The sequence below is a fragment of the Urocitellus parryii genome, chromosome 3 (assembly GCF_045843805.1).
Source record: "Urocitellus parryii isolate mUroPar1 chromosome 3, mUroPar1.hap1, whole genome shotgun sequence".
NCBI classification, from domain to species: domain Eukaryota; kingdom Metazoa; phylum Chordata; class Mammalia; order Rodentia; family Sciuridae; genus Urocitellus; species Urocitellus parryii.
In genome coordinates, this window is record NC_135533.1 from 207,942,196 (window position 1) to 207,968,009 (window position 25,814).

Genomic DNA, 25,814 nt, shown 5'->3' on the forward strand with positions numbered 1-25,814 from the left:
ATGGGAAGGACTCTTCATTAAAAGGCCTGGGAACCTGAACATGCCAACCAGGAGGACATGAGACCCTCCCCTCCCACCACATAAAAATCACCTCAGATTAAACAGTGAAGGTCAGATTGGACCTGCCCAGCTGCTTAGCAGAGAGCACAGGGGAGAGCTGGCGACGTTGGCCTGTCAGTGATGGTTTGGACGGGACCCAAGGCACAGGCAGCAAAATACAAATGGAGCAAGGGGATCTTAGCCAACTGACAGCTTTTGAAAAGCAAAGGAAACAGTGGACACAGTGAGAAACAACTCAGGGAACGGGAGGCACACTCACAAGCCACGCGTCTTATTGGGTGTCAATATGCAAAGTATCATGAGGAGCTTGATCAAGCAACTCAGCAGTAAGAAACCCACTCACCCCATCCGCCAATGGGCTAGTGACCTGAACAGATGCTTCTCAAAGGACAACAGGAGAAGGGCCCTGAGGCCCAGGAGAAAACCCTCGCCATCGCCAATCCTCAGGGGACTAGAAAAGAACTGTGATGAAATGTCATCTCACACCTTCTGGGTGGCTGTTGGGGAAGCCAGATGGGCACACAGATGGCCAGTAGTCCGAGAAAAGGACCCTGTGCACACCATGGCTGGGAAGTGGGGACGGTCCTCAGATATTAAAAATAGAACTACCTCTGAGCCACATCCCATCTCTGCTTATGTTTTATTTCCTCAGTGGGGAGATAGTTGCTGAGGGCCTTGCTAAGTTGTTGAGGCTGGCCTTAAGCTTGTGATACTCCTGCCTCAGCCTCCAGAGCTGCTGATTCCCAGGTGAGCACCACTGGGTTTGGCCAATGGGTTGCATTCTGGAAAATCACTAATGGAATAGATTTGAAGTGTTCTTACCACATAAATCAGCACAGCACATGAGTCATTGCATATGCTGATCAGCTCCATTAGCCATCCCAGTGTGCACACATGTTTCAAAACATCATTCTGTACATGATGAAAATGTATAATATTTTTATTTGTAAATTAAATTTTAAAAAACCCAGGAAAACACTCGTAGAGAGGGATGATTGAGATCCCTGGGTAACAGGATCAGTGCCACAGAACTAGTACACTGGAACGTGGTTAAAATGGTAAGTTTTATGGATGCAGGTTTCATCACAATTTAAAAATCCTGCCACTGGGAAGCAACAAGAAGAACTAAACCGAGTTGCTCAGGCAGGTGAGGTAGCTGTAATCCCAGTGACTCAGGGGGCCAGGGATGTGGTTAGTAATAAGGCCCCAGGGTTAGGTGCCCAGGACCAAAACAATCAAACAACTAGAAAACCAAAAGCCCCAGGTGCCCAGGCCCCAGCAGGTCCCACCTGCCTTTCCTCACAGTGACACAAATGCACCTCGATCGTCCCCAGGAACCCCCTAGCTCCTAGTGTGGCACTCAGAACTGTGGGTGGACACTGACAGCCTTTCCAAGGTGCCCAGCTTGTCTCTGGGGAGTCTTGCTGTCCCCACCCCTGGAGGAAGTTCCCCCTAATCAGAGAGGGCCACAGACAGGAAATGAGGAAGCTTCTGGAAGCAGCTCCCAGCTGAGGCCCGGGGTGTTTCCTGGCGTCTTATCTCTCCTGGTCTCTGAACGTGAGGGGAACATGCTCAGGAAGCAGGTCCCCTTTGAGTGCCACAGGGACCCACAGGACAGAGGCCTGAGGTGAATGGCCAACACAGCAGCCTCAGAGAACCCCAGACAGGAGTGAGTGACAGCTCATGGCAGATGGCCCTGGGTGTCCCAGAAAGGTGCCAAAGGTTCCCGGAGCCCAGAGGATTCCTGGGGTCAGGATGAGGCAGGGAGGGCTTCTGGTCTCCTGGACCCATTTTTGCACCTGAGGATGCCCTGCTGGGACCCCTCATCCGGGCTGTGTGGATCAACAGCAGGACGGGCCAGGACAGGGCTGATGCAACCTAAGGGCCCCTGTCCAGCCCCCACAGGGCCATCACCGTCCCCTCCCCTGTTCCCAGCTGGTAGCAATGGCTGCAGAGGTGTGCCATAGGTGGAGGGGACCAGGTGGGGTGGGGTCGCGTGGGGACAACTGGGAATGAGGTGCAGCAGCACCCCGGGGGACCTTCCACCAACTCCCACATTTCCCCACATCCTGGGCTCAGCCTCCCCCCAGCTCCCTGGGTTCCCCAGTAATAAGCCACTGAGAGCCCCCACCTCATGGGATCTCTGGGGATCCAGGCTCCTGGGGGCAGATACAAGGAGGGCTCCAAGAGAGGAAGTGATTTTGCTGATCCCATGCTGCTCACGGGTGGCCAGTCCAGGCTTTGGACCCAGGGAGCTGATCCCTGTCTCTGACCTTGGCCTTCACACCACCCTCCCTCTCTGTGCTGGTGGGACAGTGGCCTGGAGTGGGCACCACCTGTGTCAACCAGGGCCTTGACCCCTGGATGCCACAGGATAGCTCTGTCCCAGTCCTCTGGCTGACACCCCTGGATCTGGACCCAGGGGACAATGCTGAGGTGGGCGTGGGCTGGAAGCTCCTCATCCCCCAGACCTAAGGGCAGGTGAGCACACTCCTGGGTCCAGGCCCTGTTCAGCTCAGAAGCCATTGCTAACAGCACTTTCTGGGAGCCAGGACCTGCTCAGTGCCTTTGGATCTCATTTCCCTTCTTATGACTCTCTGCTCTCCCCCTTTCTTCCCCTGGAGCTGGGGACTGAACCCGGGACTCGTACCTGCTAGACAAATGCTCTACCACTGAGCTACACCCCAGTCCCACAACTCCCCTTCTGCAGATGGACATACTGAAGCACAGAGAGGTGAGGTGCATTGTCTGAAGTCACACAGTGAACCAAGAGCAAAGCTACCTCTGGTTTTGTTTTTGATTTTCTGCAATGGCTTTCCCGGGAGTCGCACCCCAGCCTCCACCTTTGTGTGTAGCTTTAGAAGATAGGGGCTCCTTCCTGTGGGTTTCTTTTTCTTTTTCTCTCTCCCCAACTTTTTCCCCCTAGGGATGGGGTCTCTCTATTTCCCAGGCTGGGTTGAACTCCTGCGCTCCAGTGATCCTTCTGCCTCAGCCTCCCAACTAACTGAGACCACAGGCACAGGCCACTGGAGCCTGGCTTTTTTTTTTTAAACAGAAAACAACAATGATGTCATCACATCTCTCATGTCCACAGGGTTTCCTGATAAGCACCCTGGTCATTGTCACGGGAAGAGCTATCAGGATGGAGCCAAGCAGCTGGTCCCAGAGTGCCCTGACCCTCCCCCACCTCTCGTGCTGGTGACGGGTGCACGCACAGCTGCCCCATCTCACAGTCCAGGTGCTGAGGCTATAACTGGGCGCTGTCCCCAGATCAGCTCTGGTGCCCTGAACTGCATGTGGGGTTGGGGTGAGGGGTGGGCCTTACCTTGACATGTGTTCTCACTCTCATTAGTGAAGTTTGTTCCCCCAGAACGGAGCTCATAGCCTGGGCTGCACGTGCAGTAGTAGCTCCCCTCCACATTCTGGCAGTCAGCAAGTTTTCCACAGGACACTTTCATGGGTGGCACACATTCATTGATGTCTGCAACATAATAGGACCAAGGGTCACCTCCCAAAGGTGTGTGGTCTCTCAGGCAAGAGACTCCTGTTCCCTACCTGGCCCCCTAGCATGTGGTCTCACGTGGAGTTAGTATCTATTGGAGAGAATCTTGGACTTCAGTGCTGAGGCTGTGCTTTGCCTGGAGCAAGCCTTTCCTGCTCTGTTCAACTCAGTCCTTTGGCTGACACTCTCAGTTTGGCACAGGGGACAATGCCAAGGTTGGGGGTAGGTTATAACCTGAGAGTCACCTTCCCCAGACCTAAGGGCAGGCTGAGACGAACCCCTGGGGCCCAGGTCCTCTCTGTGCAGGAAGCCATGCAATTCCCTGGTCTCTCTGCCATCTTACTATTTCCTTTCTATTTTCTGTCTTTGATGAAGGCCTTGAGGTCAAAGGCTCAGCCCTTGACCCTTACCCATGACCCCACTGGCACTGGGCACCTGCAGTCTCTGATGTGCCTTGCCCCTCCCCCATCCTCTTTACCATCACAGATCTCCAGGGGGTTGGTGAAGATCTCTGTAGATGAAGAGGCAAACCCCGGCTTGCAGCGACAGGCGGTGGCGCTGACACATTCCGAGTTGAGAGGGCACCAGGGGGCACAGGCTGTGGGGGCACAGACTGGTCAGAGGCTGGGAGGGGGCAATGTGGTCTCCAGAGGAGGTCCCAGGAGGTGGGGAGATGCCCTGAGCCTCCCTGCCCAGGCCTCTCCTCCCTGGGCTTCGGGTGCTGGGCCCCTTCCAGGCTCTGGCTGTGGACACGCTGCTCCCCACACACTCACCCTGAAAGTCCCAGGCTCTGGCTCTGGAGAGACTCAGCAGGACATACAGTAGCCCTGAGACACAGAGAGGGCAGGTCAGTGGGCCCAGCAGAAAGAGGAGGCCGGAGGTGATGCACTGGAGGGCAGGGGCTGAGGACCCTCCTGGGCTCAGACCTGGTCCACTCCTCAGAGGGAGCCCAGGTGGGGCCTCCCAGAGGGTCTGGGGGATGGGAAGGGGGCTGAGCCTGGCAAGCTCTGGGTTCCAGCCGGGGCTCTCCTGGCCTGTGGGTGGGGGACTGGAGCCTGGTGGCCCTGGTTCAGACCCTGGAGCACAGGCAGGCTGCCTCACTGCCCGCCTCAGTTTCCCTTTCTGTGGAGTGGGGACAAGATGACACCCACATCCTAGGGTCACGTGGGAACAAACCCCAGTGTGTCAGGGTGTTTACCACCATCGCTGACCTTTAGGTAGGAAGGGAGGGTCAGGGCCAGCTTTTCTCTCAGGTCCCCTGCCTGGTCTCTCAGGTGCTCTGGCCCTGTCCCCTTCCTCAGGGACATGTACCCCACTAGCCACCTGGCCGGCAGCTGTGACTGGGGCACCTGAGAGCCACATCTGCCACCACCACTGTCAGCCCCACGGCCTGTCCTGGGACCCCGTGGTGCCCTATTACCCCCCAACAGGAAGGTGCTGTGGGCAGGTGCTGGGCTCAGGCTGGTGGCCTCCTCCTGCTGTTCCTGCCACTGAACAGCTGTCCCCTCCCAGGGCACATCCTGGGGACCCTCCCCAATCAATAGGGCCTTAGGTACATTAGCCTCTTGCTGTTCAACAGAGACAGGCGAGGAGTCAAAGAGAGTCTGGTTCTCAATCCCTAAAATAAAGTCTAGGGGTATTGGTGGTCCCTTCTTGGTCAGTTTATCTAATGCACTGCCTGGACAGCTGGTCAGGGTCTAAACATTGCAGTGAGGCCTTCATCAGAGGAGGCCCCATTGAATGTGAAGATGCAAGGAAAGCAGAATCCCCTCTCCTGTGTGGGGCTCATCTAACCCATGGAGGCCCTAAGAGACCAAGACTGGCCCCTGGAGGAGGACGGAGTTGTGGCCCAGACTGCTTCTGGACCTGAGATGGATCATCAGCTCCTCCCTGGTCTCCATCCTGCCACCTGCTCCCTGGTCTCCATCCTGCCCCCTCCTCCCTGGTCTCCATCCTGCCATCTCCTCCCTGGTCTCCATCCTGCCCCCTCCTTCCTGGTCTCCATCCTGCCCCCTCCTCCGTGGTCCCCATCCTGCCACCTCCTCCCTGGTCTCCATCCTGCACCTCCTCCCTGGTCTCCATCCTGCCCCCTCCTCCCTGGTCTCCATCCTGCCACCTCCTCCCTGGTCTCCATCCTGCACCTCCTCCCTGGTCTCCATCCTGCCACCTCCTCCCTGGTCTCCATCCTGCCATCTCCTCCCTGGTCTCCATCCTGCCACCTCCTCCCTGGTCTCCAACCTGCCACCACCTCCCTGGTCTCCATCCTGCCACCTCCTCCCTGGTCTCCATCCTGCCACCTCCTCCCTGGTCTCCATCCTGCCACCTCCTCCCTGGTCTCCATCCTGCCCCCTCCTCCCTGGTCTCCATCCTGCCACCTTCTCCCTGGTCTCCATCCTGCACCTACCTGGCAGAGTCTGGATTTCTCAGCCTGCACAATTGTGTGAGCCATGTCCTTAAAATTACCATCTTCCCCTCTCTCTGTAGTGCCCCATTGGTTCTGTTTATCCAGAGAGCCCAATGAGAAATGCCCACTATGTCCTAAAGTTTGAGCTAGGGTGTAACTGTGTAAGAACAACTTTCTCCTTAGAGATCTTAATAATTAAAAAAGAGCTGACATCCTTTACAAATACCCTCCCTGCTCTCCCTAACAGGAACAGTGAGAAAACCAGCCAGAAATGAAACAAAAGGCTTGCTGGTGGCTCCTAGCTCCCTTTCTTGCCTGTCACATGTCACGATTCCACTTACCATGGACCAGTCTTAGACATCTGCTCCTCATGGTGCCGAGACCAGCCAGCCCAGTGACGAAGGACTTTTGGTTCTGGTTGGAGTTAAGAATGCTTCCTGTTTAAATATGACTAGTGACGAAGTTGACCACAGTGGGGAAATCACAGTCTGGGTGCTTTCTTCCTCCCATCAGTTCCCTGGTGAATTTCTCAGGACTCAGAGTTTTGTTGCCAAATATTTGCTTATTATGAGTAAAACTGTGCTGAAGATCTCCTTGGGTGTGACACACATCTTCTGAGACAGGAAGGTAGGACACTGTGCATTAGAAGCTCAAGCATGAAGGATCATTCTCCTGGTCTTCTTGCCCCGTAAGGACCTTGGTTCAGAATGAATAGACTTATCTATTTATTACCTATCACTAGACTTACTTGTGTAACTTACATGAAAACAAGCTCATGATTAAATATAGAACTCAGGGCTTCAGTAGATGGCACAGGAGAAGTCAAACAGCCCAACACGTGACTCTCCTCTGGGGCAGGGAGAAGGTGAGTCTGTGTAAGTTTGTGTCTTACTGTTTCCTTTCCACCAAGAGCACCATGTCCCCAACCAGAGACAAGACTTGGCATTCCCAACACTCACACCTGGAAAGTCTGAGAAGGTAGGTCCCGCAGAGCCACCTGGTCCTCACACTACTATTGTTTGTTACTAATTTTAGTATTATTTTTTTTTGTATTTATCTTTTCATAATCACATTGAAATAAAAATGGGTAATTGCTGTGAAAAATCAGACTATTCTTTTGAATATCCAGAAGACACCTTATTCTTTGCAGTCTTTATTGTTAAGTGTGCTAGTGTGCCATGCATACACTGTAGGATTGATGTCCCTGCCCCCAGGTTACACCAAATTCTGTATTGCTTCCACACCAAATCTGAGTTTTCTGGCAGAAATCTCATCTTTTATGAATATGATATCTTTCTCCCTCATAAGCCCTAAGCTGATGCTTGTAACAAATAATATTAAAAAAAATCTATCGAAAAAGATTCTCATTACTAATGGGGCTGTTATATTTTTAAATCACTGCTCCTAACCTCAGGCTCCTCACCTTGCAGCTTTAAAAGATACAATATTATACTAGAAGTATTAACTTGACAAAACCATATGCATTGTATTTTGACTTGCCTTTCCCATTCAACTTTGTGCACTGGAGGTTTTTTAAATAGCAGCATATGAGCTGTACTACAGACAGATGTGTCTTCTTTTTAAAATTTATACTGACATACGCTATTTATTTTGCTAGTCTTTTTTGATGGTTGCTTGTATGTTTTGAAGTTTTTCACTCTTGCAAATATACTGCCCCAAACCAAAACTTTCTCTTAACATGGGATTTTTTTATTAGTTGCTCAAGACAATACAATGATCTTGACATATCATACATTTGATTCAAATAGGGTATGAATTCTCATTTTTCCACGTGTACAGATTGCAGGATCACATTGGTTATACATCCATGTGTATACATACAGCCATCCTAATGTCAGTTGTATTCTGCTGCCCTCCCTATCCCCCCTCCCCTCCCCTCTTATCACTATTCTCTACCCATTCTACTGTGACACTTCTCTCTCTCTCTCTCTCTCTCTCTCTTTTCTTCCCTTTACACCATCGTATATGTATTTTGTGAACCCATGAGTGTCTCCTTCCATCTTCCGTGCAATTCCCCTTCTCCTTCCCTTTCCCTCCCTCCTCTTTTCCTTGTTTTGTGGTAATCTTCTTCTCATGCTCTTCCTTCCTACTCTGTTTTGAGTCACCTCCATTATATCAGAGAAGACATTCAGTGTTTGTTTTTTAGGGATTGGCTAACTTTGGTTAGCATAATTTGCTCTAGTGCCATCCATTTCCCTGAAAATGCCATGCTTTTGTTATTTTTTAATGCTGAGTAATATGCCATTGTGTATAAATGCCACATTTTAAAAAATCCATTCATTTGTTGAAGGGCATATGGACTGGTTCCACAGTCTAGCTATTGTGAATTGTGCTGCTATGAACATTGGTGTAGCTGTGTCCCTGTAGTCTGCTCTTTTTAGTTTTTTTCCCAACATCCTCGCCAGCACTAGTTATTGTTTGACTTCAAAATGGCTGCCATTCTTACTGGAGTGAGATGGTATCTTAGAGTGGTTTTAATTTGCATTTCTCTAATAGCTAGAGATGGTGAGCACTTTTTTGTGTACTTGTTGGTTGATTGTATGTCCTCCTCTATGAAGTGTCTGTTTAGATCTTTGGCCCATTTGTTGATTGGGTTATTTTTTTGTTGTTGTTTAACTTTTTGAGTTCTTTGTATACTCTGGAGATTAGCACTGTATCTGAAGTGTGACGGGTAAAAATTTGTTCCCAGGATGTAGTCTCCCTATTTACCTCACTTATTATTTCTCTTGCTGAGAAAAAACTGTTTAGTTCGAATATGTCTTGTTTGTTGATTCTTGATTTTAACTCTTGTGCTATAGGTGTCCTATTAAGGAATTTGGAGCCCAACCCCAAGAGATGGAGATTAGGGCCAACTTCTTCTATTAGATGCAGAGTCTGTGGTCTGATTCCTAGCTCCTTGATCCATTTTGAGTTGACTTTTGTGCATGGTGAGAGAAAGAGATTCAGTTTCATTTTGTTGCATATGGATTTCCAGTTCTCCCAGCACCATTTGTTGAAGGTGCTATCCTTTCTCCATTGCATGCTTTTAGCACCTTTGTCTAATATAAGGTAGTTGTAATTTTGTAGATTGGTCTCTGTGTCCTCTATTGTGTACCATTGGTATACCTGCCAGTTTTGGTACCAGTACCATGCTGTTTTTGTTACTATTGCTGTAAAGTATAGTTTGAAATTTGGTATCGCTATACCACCTGTTTTGCTCTTCCTGCTTAGAATTGCTTTAGCTATTTTGGGTCTTTTATTTCTCTAGATGAATTTCATGATTGCTTTTTCTATTTCTTTGAGGAATGTCATTGGGATTTTGATTGGGTTGCATTAAACCTATAGAGTACTTTTAATAGTATGGCCATTTTAATGATATTAATTCTGCCTATCCATGAACAAGGTATATCTTTCCATCTTCTAAGGTCTTCTTCTATTTCCCTCTTTAGTGTACTGTAGTTTTCGTTGTAAAGGTCTTTCACCTCTTTTGTTAGGTTTTTTCCCAAGTATTTTATTTTTTTTGAGGATATTGTGAATGGGGTGGTTGTTCTGATTTCCATTTCAGAGCTTTTGTCACTGATATACAGGAATGCCTTAGACTTATGAGTGTTAATTTTATATCCTGCCACCTTGCTGAATTAATTTACTAGTTCTAAAAGTTTTTTGGCAGAACCTTTTGGGTCTGTTAGGTATAGGATCATGTCACCCGCAAATAGTGCTAATTTCAGTTCTTCTTTTCCTATTTTTATGCCTTTAATTTCTATCGTCTGTCTTATTGATATGGCCAGGGTTTCGAGAACAATGTTGAATAGAAGTGGTGAGAGAGGGAATCCTTTCCTTGTTCCAGATTTTAGAGGGAATGCCTTCAATTTTTCTCCATTTAGAATGATGCTAGCCTGAGGCTTAGCATAAATAGCTTCATAATGTTGAGGTAAGTTCCTATTATCCCTAGTTTTTCTAATATTTTGAACATAAAGGGATGTTGTATTTTGTCGACAGTTTTTTCTGTCTATCGAGATGATCATATGGTTTTTATCTTTAAGTCTATTGATGTGGTGGATTACATTTATTGATTTCTGTATATTGAACCAGCCTTACATCCCAGGAATAAATCCTACTTGATCATGGTGCACAATATTTTTGATATATTTTTGAATCTGATTTGCCAGAATTTTATTGAGGATTTTTGCATCTATGTTCATTAGAGATATTGGTCTGTAGTTTTCTTTCTTTGAAGTGTCTTTGTCTGATTTAGGAATCAGGGTGATGTTGGCCTCGAAGAATGAATTTGGAATTACTCCCTCTTTTTCTATTTCATGAAATAGCTTGAGAAGTATTGGTATTAGTTCTTCTTTAAAGGTTTTGTAAAACCGATCTGGTCCTGGGCTTTTCTTGGTTGGTAGTCTTTTGATGGCTTCTTCTATTTCCTCAATTGACATTGGTCTGTTTAAGTTGTATATATCCTCTTGACTCAATCTGGGTAGATCATATGACTTAAGAAATTTATCGATGCCTTCACTATCTTCTATTTTATTGGCATATAAAGTTTTGAAATAATTTCTAACTATCTTCTGTATTTCTCTAGTGTCTGTTGTGATATTGCCTTTTTCATCCTGTTGCTAGTAATTGGATTTCTTCTCTCCTCTTCATTAGCATAGCTAAGGGTCTGTCAATCTTATTTATTTTTTCGAATAACCAACTTTTAGTTTTGTCAATTTTTTCAATTGTTTCTCTTATTTCAATTTCATTGATTTCAGCTCTGATTTTAATTATTTCTTGCCTTTTACTGCATTTGCTGTTGTTTTGCTCTTTTTTTTCAAGAGCTTTGAGATGAAGTGTGAGATCATTTATTTGTTGGTTTTTCCTTTTTTTGAGGAATGAGCTCCAAGCAATGAATTTTCCTCTTAGAACAGCTTTCATTGTGTCCCATAGATTCTGAAATGTTGTGTCTGTGTTTTAATTTATCTCAATGAATTTTTTAATTTCCTCCTTGATGTCTTCTGTAACCCATTGATTGTTCAGTAATATATTGTTCATTCTCCAAGTGATGTAGGGTTTTTCCCTTCTTCTGTTATTGTTGATTTCCAGTTTCATTCCATTATGATCAGATAAGATGCATGGTATTATCTCTACCCCTTTATAATTGCTTAGATATGCCCTATGGCATAATATATGTTCTATTTTTGAGAAGGATCCATTGCTACTGAGAAAAAAGTATATCCGCTTGCTGATGGTTGATATATCCTATATATGTCAGTTAAGTCTAGGTTATTAATTGTGTTATTGAGTTCTATAGTTTCTTTATTCAACTTTTGTTTGGAAGATCTGTCCAGTGGTGAGAGAGGTGTATTGAAGTCACCCGTAATTATTGTGTTGTGGTCAATTTGTCCCTTGAACTTGAGGAGAGTTTGTTTTATGAACGTAGCAGCCCCATTGTTTGGGGCATATAAATTGATAATTGTTATGTCTTGTTGGTGAATGGTTCCCTTTAACAGTATTTAGTGTTCTTCTTTATCCCTTTTGATTAACTTAGGCTTGTAGTCGATTTTATTTTATATGAGTATAGCCACCCCTGCTTGCTTCCGAGGTCCATGTGCAAGGTATGATTTTTCCCAGTCTTTCACTGTCAGCCTGTGTATGTCTTTTCCTATCAGATGAGTCTCCTTAAGGCAGCATATTGTTGGGTCTGCTTTTTAAATCCAGGTTGCTAGCCTATGTCATTTAATTGATGAGTTTAAGCCATTAACATTTAGGGTTACCATTGAATAGGGTTTGTACTTCCAGTCATGTTTGTTTATTTATTTAATTATTTTTAAAATTTGGTTTGTTTTTCCTCTTTGATTAGTTTTTCATCCCCCATCTCTTTACTGAGGTACTTCCCACTGTTGTTTTTTGTTGTTGTTTTTCATTTCCTCTTCGTGTAGTGTTTTGCCCCAAATGCTTTGCAGTGCTGGTTTTCTGGCTGCGAATTCTTTTAACTTTTGTTTATCATGGAAGATTTTTATTTCATTGTCAAACCTGAAGCTTAGTTTTGCTGGATACAAAATTCTTGGTTGGCACCCATTATCTTTCATTGTTTGAAATATGTTGTTCCAGGATCTGCTCGCTTTCAGTGTCTGAGATGAGAAATCCGCCATTAACTTAATTGGTTTACCCCTAAATATAATCTGCCTCCTTTGTCTTGTAGCTTTTATATTTTCTCCTCATTCTGTATGTTGGATATCTTCATAACAACGTGTCTTGGAGTTGATCTATCATGATTCTGTATGTTTGGTGTCCTGTAGACCTCTAGGATTTGTAAATCTGTTTCATTATTCCTGTCTGGAATGTTTTCTAAAATTATTTCATTTAACAGATTCCTCATTCCTTTGGTTTGGACCTCTATACCTTCCTCTATCCCAATGACTTTTAAATTTGTTTTTTTTTATATCCCCTACCTCTTGGATGTTTTGCTCATGATTTCTTACCAACCTTCCTGAGTTGACTAGACTCTTTTCGAGATGATATATTTTGTCTTTGTTGTCTGATATTCTGATGTCTACTTGGTCTACTCTATTGGTGATACTTTGATTTTAATTTGGTTTATACTTTTCTTCATTTCTACTATTTCTGTTTGTTTTTTTATAACCTCTATATCCCTGTAGAGTTGTTCATTTGCTTTTTGAATTTGTTTGTGTAATTCATTGTCGAGGTGTTCTTTCATTGCTTGCATTTGCTGTCTAATGATCTCTTTAAGATTCCATTCCATCTGAGTCAGGTAGGCCTTGAGTTCTTTATTTGATCATTTTCCTGATGCATCTAGCATCTCCTGTAAATTTAAGCTGGCCTGCATTGTTTGTGTATCTGTTCTTCCTTTTTTCATGGTGCTCATGTTTCTTTCCAGCTCTGTTTGACTGCTGTGTTATTATTTTCTTCTATAAATTTGTTTTCATTTTGTATATCTCCAATATCTCTCCTTTGTGTTGGGAGACAATGTTTAGAGATGTTGGATTTAATTATGATTTAAAGTAAATTCATTAGTTCCATTAAAGGCCTACAGATTTGGATGGCATATAGAGAACTGAGGTTTAAATTTAGGATTTTATGTTAAGGTCCGGAGATTTGATGGTATGGAGGTTAGTATATATTAGCTTCTTTGGGGAATTGCTCAAATGCAGGCAGATATTACCAAGAGAATGGACAGGAGTACTTGGGGATAGTTAAGGGCTTAGGCAGACTATCGACCATCTAGTAAGATTTATCTATTTGCATTTAGTAAATTACATGTAATTGGAGTGGTCATGCTTGGGAGGAAAGATAGGGAAAAGGTAAGTCAGAAAAGCAGGAAAGAGAGAGGGAGAGAAGAAAGAAAGAGAAAAAAATAGAAAAGAAAAAAGAAAAAATGATAAAGATAATACTAAAATAAAGTAAAATAAAAATTACAATAAAAAAATGCACTGTTAGGCTTCTAATTTCTTCGCTTCCAGTAGGTGGAGCTGTGCTTTCTGGACCAAGACTTTGCCCTTGGGCTGTAGGAAACAATCCATAAGAGGTGGCTTCCCCCTCCCCCACCTGGTGTTTCTCCAATCCTGTTCACTTTGGGTTATTTCTGGCCTCTAGTCTCCTCGCTTCTCCTGCCAGCCAGGCCTTCTCCAGTGTGGTACCTCTCCACAGTTCAAGCTACACCCTGGGCCTGCAGTTTCCTGGATATGGAGCATGGGAATTGGGAACCGGCCCCCTATTCCCTCTGATAGCGACTCCCTCGAGAGCTGGCTAGACAGGTTTCCTTTTTGCCTCTGGTGGGAGGGGGAGTTGGAGGTCAGGTGTCTTTAACCTTCCCCAGCCTCTGATATTCACGCCCATGGAAAGCCCGGGAGAGATTTTATGCGATTTCCCCGATGTATGGGAGAGGGGCTGAGTGTCACAACCTGTTCTATCGCTGAACTTGCTGCGATGGGGTGTGATCTGTCGGAAACTTGCAATGGTGGCGACAGCTCCCCAATATGGTGGCTGCTGGCTTCCTTGGTGGGCTGTCCAGTGTGGAGGGCAGATCTGGACCGTTCCTCTCCCCCGTCTCAATACCAGAACTCAGCCTGGAGCACTGTGAGGACACAGTTGGCAGGGCCCCACAGAAACCATAGCACCGTTTCTCTGCATTGCTGGCACGTCGGCGTGAAGGCTCCACCTTTGGGCGCCAGGTGCAGGGTTCAATCGCACTTGATCCGCGATCACTGATCCTTGGGTGTTGAAATTCTTCCTCTAGGTTTCAATTTTGCTGGACATTCCTATCTAGATAGCTTCAGGTCATTCTAAACTCGCTTATCACCTGTGCAGTGACACGGTACAAGGGGGGAGTCATACTCCATTTGCCGCCATCTTATCCCCAGATGGAGACAGATTTTGCTAGTTTGCCCAGGCAGCCCTCAAATTTGTGATCCTCCTGCTGGACCCCAGTGATGTGCAAAAGGGCCAACCCCAAGGCCAGAGTTCCTTTGAGTGAATGGTCCTGAGAAACTATGGGGATTTTTTAATGAGATGTAGATTAAAAGAAGCATGCTTGCTGGGCCTTAGGTATGCACCACTTAAATTATCATAAAGGGTACCAAGTTGCTGAATAAAGTGTGTGCATAAATTGGCTGTAATATCTACCATATAAGAATATCCATTTCACCCTTGGTCTAACAATTTCTCTCTCTCAGACCAAAATATTGTAATTTTTTTTTCTCTGAGGCTTTGAGCTCTGTGATCAACAGCAATCAAACACAGACAGGTCAGAGGGGAAGAAGATGAAGGTGCTTGTCCTTTGGGGGTCCAGTAGGAGAGATGAAAGGTGACCCTTGAGCAGAGGCCTGCAGGAGAGGAGGGCGCCCTCAGGTGGTCTGCATAGGCCTGGGTCTGGTCGGAGGGGCCACAGTGCAGGGTCCTGAGGATGGTGCTGGCCTGGCACATCCACGTTTCAAAGGAGCCCTGGGGGCAGCAAGCGTGAGCTGGTTGGTGCAGGAGATGCCCCGTCCGTGAATGCTGAGGAGGGAGCTGCTCCTGGCTGCTGCAGAGAAACTGAGATTTCAGGAGGGGGCCTTTGTTCCCCTGCCCTGTTGTGACTGTTCCTGGAGGCAGCTTTCCTGAGGTAGCTGACCCCTGAGGAGCTGCACATACTTTATGTGGGTGAGAGGATAAATTCAGACACATGTGACCCTGGCTGTCCCTTTACCACTTCAGTGTCATAGATGTGCCCATCTCCTCCATGATGTCCCTGGATCCCTTGTTTTTCTTGTTTTGTGGATTTTTCTTTGACAAGACCTCTTACCCTAAGGTCTACCCCAACAGTGAATTTTCACCTGGATGGTATTATATCATTACAATCATTGTGCTGGTTGTATGCTGCACAGCAGGTGTCTGGATATTAATCCCACGTACAACTTTAACTTTACACCCATGGACACACAGCCCACATGTCCCCTACTCCAGGCCCTGACACCACTGTTCTATTCTCTGTATCTATGAGTCTGACAACTTGAGGTATCTCATGGATGCATAATCACACATTATTCTGATGTCAAAGGAGACCAGATTGGATCCCTCCTCATTTTTCCCTGTTAGTTTGGAGTCTGTATTATCAAGGTCTCAGTTTAGCAGACAAGCACCATACAGGAGAAGAACCATTACAGCCCAATCAATATCCTTGATGAACACCGATGCATAGAATCTGCAACAAAAGAATTACAAAATGAGTTTGATGTTATGTTAAAAGGATCATTCTCAATTTGGAATATATGAGCTGAAGTGCCCCTGATCTAGTCTGATCTTCATAAAATCCTGCATCTCTTTTGACATTCTTTCATCTTTCTACAGAGGATTTATCCCTGGGGACATCATAACATATATGCATTTATTTTTGTGTATCCTACATTTTCTATTATAATGGAATGTCCAAACAAGAAGAGATTCTCCCTGTTCTGTTCATTTTGTGTTTTCAAAGGTGGAATTGATAGAGAGAAAAATTAAATAAATTTAGAGTTTCTACACAGATCAACACATGGTTTCAAAATAATTTCTTTAAACAAAATCAATTGAAAATCTAAAATAAAATTTCCATCAAAAGAACAAAACAACAATCATTTAATTCCATCATCATGAGTAATTTGAGATTGAAAAAGACCTGGATATAAAATTATAAAAACATACTTTTTTAGGAGCAGTGAAAGAAGTGGTGTCCAAAGGTAAATTCCATCCTGTAGAAACATAATTGTGTACAAATGTGTTAAGACATTGGACATAGGAGCAGGAGTGATGGGGTGAGTAAAAACCAAGGTTAGAGCATCACCTCCGCTCCCTTCATGAGTCCCCACCATGCATGTGGGCCAGGAGTGTCACCTGCATCTTCCCACCTATTCCCAGCAGGAAGCCCATGAGGCCAGGTGCCTATTCCAACTGTGCAGAGAGGACATCTCTGCAGATGTGATGAAACTCCTGTGTATGAAACATGTGCTCATGAGAAGGACATGGGAGATGTTCACTTTAATGCAATAGAGTATGTTCTACAAAAGGGCAGAGGGTGATTGCTGCTCATGAAAACAGAACCAAGCCAAAGGCCAAAAGGCAATAATTCAGAAAAACAGATGAGAAATAAGACGCGAAATGGTGTTAGAGGAACTTGATCACCATGGATCATGCAGAACTTTAAATATAAAAAGCAATGGAGGGGGGTCAGCAAGGGGACCCACTCATAGGTTTGGCCACATAAAATTCATATGCTCACAAGTTCCCCCTCAAACTGTCAAAACATATATAAAGAAATACAAGGCAAACAGTACCTTAGTGAAAATAACTTCCAATTCTATCTTTGAACTCAGAATATAAAGATGACTGTTCCCATAAAAGCAAAGAATTTGCAATCTCAAAGAGAGAAAAAGGCTAAACATCTAAAAACTGTGTTTAGCCTGTACAGTAGGAAAGAATTGCAAATAAAGCCCTTCAATTTTCTACTTTAACCTATCATACAAAACTTATTTCATGACCACCCAGCATGAGAGGATGCTGTGAGAAGTGTGTCCCTGAAGGATGGTGGCAAGGCAGTATTTGTAAGCAGCCCATTAGTCTCCTCTTTGTAATGAATATGGAAGTGGCTTGAATACACTCCAGGCTGAAATTAAAGAAAGAAACGCCCTCACCTCACTGCACAATCCCCCACCCCTGAGACTCATTTTGCCCAACCTGCTACTGGGGAGCTCCCTGGATATGTTGTCATTTTATGGAAAATACTTGATACACTTTCCCAGTCTTGTCCAATTGGACTCCATTCCCATTATATGTTGTCAGCAATGATCTAAGCATTGCAGATCTGAGAGTCACTTCCCTTTTTAACATGTTAACCAGTGGCAGATGAGTGAGTCAGCACTCAGCTCTCTCAGCTCTGGGCTGGGTGGATGTTGTCAGCTTCTGTTCTTGCTGAACGTTTCCTGCAGGACCTGACTCTAATGATGAGCTGAGTGTCATGAGCTTTCCTCCTGGACCTCCCAATTCTCCTGCTCCAGGGCACTGGTCTTCCACCAGGCAGGATGAGGGCTCCTGGAGACGGGTGGCAATGGCTGAGGAAGTTGGGGTTGTTACAACCTGGATTTGCACTGGGCCTAGCAGGTTGAGAGTGGAGAGTTTGAGAAACACTTTTCCAGACCAGAATCTTTCCAACTTCAGTGAGAATATGAATCACTTGGGGATCTGGTTGAAATGCAGTTTGTGATGGGGCAGGTTGGTGTGGCCAGAGGTTGTGGTTTTGTAAGAGCTCCCAGTTGGCATTGAGTCTGCCAGTCCTGGCTGCTGGACTCTCTTGTTTTTGATACTACACAGTAAAATTGTGATAATGGCCTATAACAGAATGTTTTCAAGAACACATGCACTGTGGAGTGACTGCTCCAGCTAATCATCATGTGTATCACTTCCTGTGGTTATTATTTCTGTGGTGAGACACTCGATATCCACTCACCACTGTTAAAGATTCTGTTGCTAACTATGGTCACCAGGTTGTAGGTCTCCTGACCTCTTCCTCCTGTCTAGCTGAACCTCAGATCCTTTGACCAACATCTCTCCCCACAACCCCACAACCACATCAGTCCCCAGTGACCACCATTTCACTCTTTTTATGTCTATGAATTAACATTTTATGATCCCACATGTGAGTGAGATCATGCAGCATTTGTCTTCCTGACTCACTTTCACTTCGCCAAGGACTTCCATTTTTATCTTTATTGTCACAATTGACAGAAGTTCTTCCATTTTTATGGTTGAATCATACTCCCCTGAGTATACATATGATGTTCTCTTTATCCATCCATCCATGGATAAACACCGAAGTGGATTCCATATCTACCCACTCTGGTGAATTCTGCAGTGATATGGGGTTCCAGTCTCTGAGATATCACCTTCTTTTCCTTTGGGTGATCATTTCCAGTGGTGGGTCTTTGGGGTCACATGGTGGTTCCATTATTGTGCACTGAGGTTGTGGTCTAGGGTCAGAGTTAGATACAGGTGTTTTGATGCCTTCTCCACCGTGAACTTCTCCACTACCTCAGTTCTGAATTTAGGTGGTCAGATGTGGGCCCTGTTGAGCTCAGCTTCTGCCTAAACAAATTTACACTTGCATCCTGAATGTTTTTCTCATGACAGGAAGTCCAATTTACTGACCTTGGCTCCTTATTTACAAACTGGATCATTTCCCCTTCTTCATGCCGTTTCCCTGTGAACTAAGCTGTGTGTTAAAGCTCACAGGAAATGACCTGCCTAGATCAGATGCTCCAGAGATAGCCACCATTGTGACCATCACCTTGTTCCTCATTGGCCCAGGTCACTGTGATGTCACAAGGGTTTCCTGGCACAGAAAGATGAGCCAGCATTGATCTGCTACTAGGATACAGGGAGTGGTGGTTAAGGGGATGTCCTCCCATGACCCAGGTAGGAAGCTCAGAGCCTTGGTCCACCACCCTGTGCTGTGTTAGATTCATGGACATCGTCTCTGAACCACTCCTGATGGCTCCAAGTTGGCACAGTAAGTGTTTTCAGGCTCTTTAATGCTATTTTAGGATGTTCCACTCTTGGGAAAATGTACAAAACTGATGTTTGTTGGACATCAAATTAGTTCTCTGTTGCTGCTCACTATTCCAGGTTCAAATCCATGAAACATCATTCACACCCTTTTTTCAAAAAAGATATTTTTAATTCTAGTTGGACACAATACCTTTTTTTTAATTTAGTTTTTTGATGTGGTGCAGGGCTTGAACCAGTGCCTCATGCTTGCTAGGCAAGTGCTCTACCACTGAACCACAACGCCAGCCCCTAATTAGTAAATTTTTTTTTGTTATCAGAAATATAAACTGTTTTACTCTCCTATTCTGCACCAGAGAGAACTGGTTACAAATTTTATAATTAGTCATCACGCCCACATTTTCTCCGCTCTCGGCCTCAGGTTCCCCAAATGGGAGAGCAAGAGAAAGTCACAAACAAGAAAGAGAGAGTGAGCACGTTCAGAAGTGGGATTGTGTTGGGGGGACCCTTGTTCTTAGAAAGTTCTATCCCAAAAGGCCAGAAGGGACAGGGTTACAAGGGACAGGTGAGTGTGATTCAACCCAAGGGGCATCACCTACATCTGAAGACAGGCCCTCAACTTCCTGAACTGGGACAATGCCCAAGTCTCTAGGAAATGTAGGGATGGGTCAGAGCCCCTCGCTTCAGGATGGAAGGTGGGGGGCATTCAGAGTGCCCCCACATGGGGTTCCATGTCTATCATCTCCTGAGCTCAAATAGTTCTTGTGATCCGAAATTCTGATCTAAAAGAAGGAAGAGTAATTTTAAAAATGGAGCTGCCACCCCGATCAGCGAGGGCAGCTAAACTAAGGGTCACTGGAGTGAATTTCCTAAGTTATCACATAAACTACAGACACACAATTTACCTTTAATTCAAGTCCTGGGAAGGCTCCTCTACCCCTGGCCTGAAGCTCCCCAAATGGGACAGGGAGGAATGTCACAAGAGGCTGGCAAGAGAGACAGCAAGCAGGTTCAGGAGTGGTCTTCTATTTGGGAGACTCTCTTAGAAACTTCCATCCAATAAAGATCAAGAGGGGCGGGTTACAAGGACAGGCAAGGTAACTTGATCCCTGGGGATGTAGAAAGGCATGCCCATGCACGAACACACATTTGGTGACATTTTTACGACTTTCAAGATTGGGGCCTTGGTCTATGTCCACTTTGATGTGGCCAGATCCCGGGAAGTGACCAACAGAGCCTCTCCAATCAGGAAAGAAAAATGCAGGTCACATGCTGTGACTGCCTCCCACATATTTCCCCTTTTTTACTTAAAAAAAAAAGCAGGTGATGGGTCACTTTTTGGAGTCCCTGAATCCTTATTTGAAGCCTGGCCACCCTACAATTACAATACAAAAGAGAATTAACAGCAAGAGAACTATAGAAGAATATACCATGCAGAGTGTAAGAATGTTCCCAGGGTTAAAGCCTTTTAATTCTTTTCATTTTTGATTAGCTAAGGAAGTAAGATCCGAAAATCAATCTTACTTTCCTGTATATCTTGAATATGATGCTGCAGCTCCAAAAGATCCAAGTTGTTGTTATTATTTTGCCAAAGACCCAAAAAATGATTTTTAACCTTCTCCAAATCCCATTGGGTAGCATTGTATTTGGCCGCAGTAACACACACATATTCACAGCTAGTGTGACATTTAAGACGTTCCTTAAACTTCAAAGCTGAAAGTTCATTACCTATATTCATGATAGTTGCCTCTAAGGCATTTAGCTTAGTCTCAATCCTTTCATCAATATTTATTTTATGCTCACCATCTCTAGCAGTCAGAGAAATGCAAATCAAAACCACCCTAAGATACCATCTCACTCCAGTAAGATTGGCAGCCACTATGAAGTCAAACAACAACAAGTGCTGGCGAGGATGTGCGGAAAAGAGTACACTTGCACAGTGCTGGTGGGACTGCAAATTGGTGCAGCCAATTTGGAAAGCAGTATGGAGATTCCTGGGAAAGCTGGGAATGGAACCACCATTTGACCCAGCTATTGCCCTTCTCGGACTATTCCTTGAGGACCTTAAAAGAGCGTACTATAGGGATACTGCCACATCTTGTTCATAGCAGCACAATTCACAATAGCTAGACTGTGGAACCAATCTAGATGCCCTTCAATAGATTAATGGATAAAAAATGTGGCATTTATACACAATGTAGTATTACACAGCACTAAAATGACAAAATCATGGCATTTGCAGAGAAATGGATGGCATTAGAGCAGATTATGCTAAGTGAAGCTAGCCAATCCCTAAAAAACAAATGCCAAATGTCTTCTTTGACATAAGGAGAGCAACTAAGAACAGAGCAGGGAGGAAGATCATGAGAAAAAGATTAACATTAAACAGGGTCAAGAGGTGGGAGGGAAAGGGAGAGAGAAGGGAAATTGCATGGAAATGGAAGGAGACCCTCATTGTTATACAAAATTACATATAAGAGGTTGTGAGGGGAAAGGGAAAAAAGGGAGAAAATTTAATTACAGTAGATGGGGTAGAGAGAGAAGATGGGAGGAGAGGGGAAGGGGGATAGTAGAGGATAGGAAAGGTAGCAGAATACAACAGTCACTAGTATGGCATTATGTAAAAACGTGGATGTGTAACTGATGTGATTCTGCAATGTATATACGGGGTAAAAATGGAAGTTCATAACCCACTTGAATCAAATTTATGAAATATGATATGTCAAGAGCTTTGTAATGTTTTGAACAACCAAAAAAGACGGACTTAACACCAAAAAAAATATTTATTTCATTATGAGGAGCCTTGGAAGTATTCTGAGCCAAATCATTTGTATGGCTCATAACATCAATTTCTGTAGGTCCCTCCATGCCTGAGGGCACCTTCAGGTACCCAAGTAGGATGAAAAACACCTTCTGGAAAAATACAAGCATGACCTCTGCCCCACATAATCACTGGATCTGGTCCTTTCCACTGACCAGTCTGTAAGTCCTTCCCCCCAACTCAGAGTAAAGGGCCTGTTACTGTGGAAGACATAGGGCGTTCAGCTGCAGTGTGACCTTTTCTATCGGTTGTGATAGAAATGTGGAACCTGGGGAAATGTGGAACCCTAAGTAAACAACCTCAGAAATAGAGCTGCACCTTTTGTGGAGAAACCCTATATCCTCTGAGAGCAAGAAAATTCAGGAGGGTGGCTGTGTCAGACTTTGAGGTTTCTAATGATGGACTACAGAGGTCATCAACATATTGTAGGAGGAATGAGTTGGGGCATAGAGGGGAAAAAAACCTCAAGATCTCCAGCAAGGTCTTGTCTAAAAATAGGTGGGCTGTCTCAAATCCCCTGGGGCAGGACAGTCCAGGTTAACTGTTGGCAATGTCTAGTTTCTGGGTCAGTCCAGGTGAAGGCAAATATGTCTTGGGAAGAGATGGATAGTGGAATCCAAAAGAAGGCATCTTTAAGATCAGTAACTGAAAAACAGGTGGAGTATGCAGGAATGGAGAAAAGGATAGTAGAGGAGTTTGGAACCAGGGGATGTATAGGGCTGGTTGAAGAATTTATTAACCTTTAGTCCTGCACCAAATGGTATGCTCCATTAGGCTTTTTTACTGCCTAATTATGGGGTATTGAATAGAGAGTGTGTGGGACAGAGGAACCCCTTTCTTAATAAGCTGTGAATGATTGGCTTTAGGCCCTTAAGACTGGCCATTGGTGGTGGGTATTGGGCCTGGTTTGGGAAGTGGTTAGGGTCTTTAAGATGCACTTCCCCAGGAGAGCAATTTGCCGAGGATGGGGTTTCAGTGTCCCACACAATTGGATCTACCATTTTACAGGGGAGGGGAAAATGTGTGTTCTGGTGGTTGTTGGGGTCTCTACACCAGACACAAAGAGGTAAAGTCTCTTCTTCATTGGGGAGTAAAGCCCTGATGAAGATATGAGTAGGGGAGGACAATAAGGGTAAGGCTTTGGAGGCCTTCAAGATCGATAATATTCCTTCCAAGCCAGGGGACCAGGCACTGAGGCATAACCTGAAAATGGTGTGAAAAGGAGAAGGTGAGGAGTTCTGTGTGGGATGATGATTTGACCCCCTACCCCAACAATTGGAGATTTGGGGGGATAGGTAGTTCCTCAAAACTCTCTCATAACTGAGACTGTGGCCCTGGTGTCTACCAAAAGGTTTATGGGACGCCCATCCAGTCAGATGACCACCCTGGGTTCCTGCTTGGTGATTGAGTAGGTTGGGACAGAAGACCCAGGGCCCTGTCAATCCTTGGCTCCTAGGCCCAGCAAGTCACTGGCGAGGAACTGACTTCAGCTGCCCTCCAGGAATTGGGGCAGTCTGATCCCCAGTGGCCAGGAAGTCGGCCTCTGGGCCACGGTCTGGGCAGTGACCTGGGGTTAGGGCAAGCCTTAGCCCAGTGTCCTTCATTGCCACACTTACAGCAGGGCCCAGGGGGTCCTCGTTGTGGGGATTGTTGTGTCCCCCTTTCCATAGGTTGGAAGGAGCCCTGTGACCCCTGGGCCCACATCTGGCATTTTTGGCGTTTTGCTCTTTCATCTCTGTGGTGATAGGCCTTGAAGGCCGTGGCCAGCACCTCTGCTGAGGAGTCAAGGGACCCTCTCTAATTGTTTTTAGCGTTGCCCATATTTCAGAGTGGCTTTGTGAGAAAAAACAGGTCATAAGATGCTGCCTCCCATCCGGGGATTCAGGGTCCTAGTTAGTGCACTGAAGAGAGCCTTGTTAGTCCATCTAGGAAGGCCGAGGGGTTTTCATTCTTCTCCTGGACGACTTCCTGGAGTTTATCAAAGTTAATAGCCTTTTATGCCACTGCCTTTAGGCCAGCTGTCAGACAGGTAATGAGGTGTTCCCTGCGTCCCTGGTCCTGGGGTCATTATAACCCCAATGGGGTCTTGGTCTGGAACTGCCTGGGCCCCTAGGGGATGGTGGGCATCAGTCTGATGAACCTGGTGTGCATAGGCCCTAGCCTGGCCCCAGACCCTTCTCCTTTCCTCAGGGAGGAGAGTATCGGACAGAATCATAGAGATCATGAAAGGTGAGGCTGTAGGCTTGGGCTAATATAGAAACTCTTTAATGTAAGAGACAGTGTGCAGTGTAAGATCAGAATTTTTTTCTAGTTGAGAAAGGTCAAGCATCGAAAAAGGAACGTAAACCCTTAAAAATCCCATCTGGCCCGGTGACCTCTTGAAGTGGGGCCACAACCTGTGAAGTTTGAGTCGGGTGATGAGATGTGGTGACTTGTGGGTTAGGTGCCGCATTAGTGCATGAACGGTTGGCGGGTGGACTAAACTGAGGTTGAGGGACCCTGGGGGGGGGGGAGGAACAGAAGTGGGAGGAGGTTGTGGGGGAGTGTTGGGAGGAGGAGGAGAGGAGTAAGAGGAGGAGGAGGAGGAGGAGGAGGAGGAGGAGGAGGAGGGTCCACAGAAGAAGAATCTGCAGATGTAGAGGTTGGGGACATGGGAGGGTGTGAAAGTGGGGAGAGCAGGCCTGAGGGCGGGGGAGAGTGGTATGGAGGGGTTCATCAGCCAGGTGGAAAGTGGAGGTGGAGAGCAGAGAAGAGGAAGAAAATGGGAGGTGTGGAGGCAGAGAGTGGAGGAGAAGAGGAGGAAGGGGGCTGGAGAGCAAGGAGTAGGTGCTGAGGCTTGCATTGGGTGCAGAGATTTGGGTGAGATCCTAGCAGGAAAAATCCTCCACGTAAGGAATCTACTTCCACTTCTTTATCACTCACAGTAATTAAAAGATTGTGGAGTAAACTGGGATCCAGAGACGCACACATGGGCCAAACATTTTGGTTGTCCAGGGGGTGTGCAGGCCCATCCAGGGTACAGAATTTTATGAGCCTTTTCGGTTTAATATCAGGGGACAGACTCAGGGTTTTAAAATTATCTAAGAGGCCCTCACAAGGGAGAATCATGTGGGAGGGTTGAGATGGGAGTCAGAGAGAGAGAGAGAGAGAGAGAGAGAGAGAGAGAGAGAGAGAGAGAGAGAGCACTCGCCCGGGCAGAAAAGAACTTCCTGGAAGCTCCCAAGTGGATGGAGGGTCTTGTGGGTGTCCCCCAAATGGCCGACCTCCATGGGGAAATAGAGGGCACTGCCTGGTCATCACCAGGGGAGTGCGATCTGTGAGACCCAAATAGGGCCTAGGCCACGGGCAACTTGACGTCAGGAGAGTTTTTCGAGTGCAATGAAAGAGTCAGAAGGAGAGTGTTTGAAGGATTTCTGGGCAGAACAGAGTCAGAACTTCAGTGAGACAGGATGCAGCAACTGTGCTAACCCGTCCATGGAAGCCGCAAGCAAGGGGAGATGAAGGAGTCAGAAAGGGAGAATTCATCCTACTTTCCAGGCAGTTGATTCCCAGGGGTGTCCTTGCAGAGCACCCAGGGTCCACCGCAACCCTGATGGGTCTGAGTGGGGTGCGTTTCCCCCCCAACACACCCAAGGGATTGCTGGACTCTCAAGGGCCAATTCCCTGGTTCTGGTGAGTTGGGGTTCAGGCGCTTATGGGAGGGGGGCACTCACCAATCCGCAGGTCAGTGGTGGATGTCAGGCAGGCCATCAGAGGAGTGGACTGTGACAGGAATTGTCAGGCATGGAGTTTGGGAATGGCATTCCATCTTTAGCAATGGGGATCCACATCCTGGGTTTCATCCTGGGTTTCGGCACCAATGTAGGAACTGCGGAAAAGCTCCGTAAACTCAACAAGCCAAACAACCATTTACCTGCCTGAGATTTTATTAGAGAGACCATAATGGCCAGTCACAGAAGAGAAGGGGGAGGGGGATGGGGGGAGAGAGTGGGAGAGGGATAGGGGGAGGG

General features: G+C 45.9%; 1 protein-coding gene across 1 annotated transcript in view; it reads right to left on the minus strand.

The window, feature by feature from the left end:
* LOC113177942 (adhesion G protein-coupled receptor E2-like) overlaps positions 1–25,814 on the minus strand; it is a 44,661-nt gene that overhangs the window by 18,498 nt on the left and 349 nt on the right. Inside the window, exons 2-4 of the mRNA XM_077796514.1 lie at positions 9,798–9,862; positions 4,041–4,162; positions 3,386–3,541 (exon numbers count right to left, since the gene is read on the minus strand). Coding sequence (XP_077652640.1) covers positions 3,386–3,541; positions 4,041–4,162; positions 9,798–9,862 — 343 coding nt within the window. The remainder of the gene's footprint in view (positions 1–3,385; positions 3,542–4,040; positions 4,163–9,797; positions 9,863–25,814) is intronic.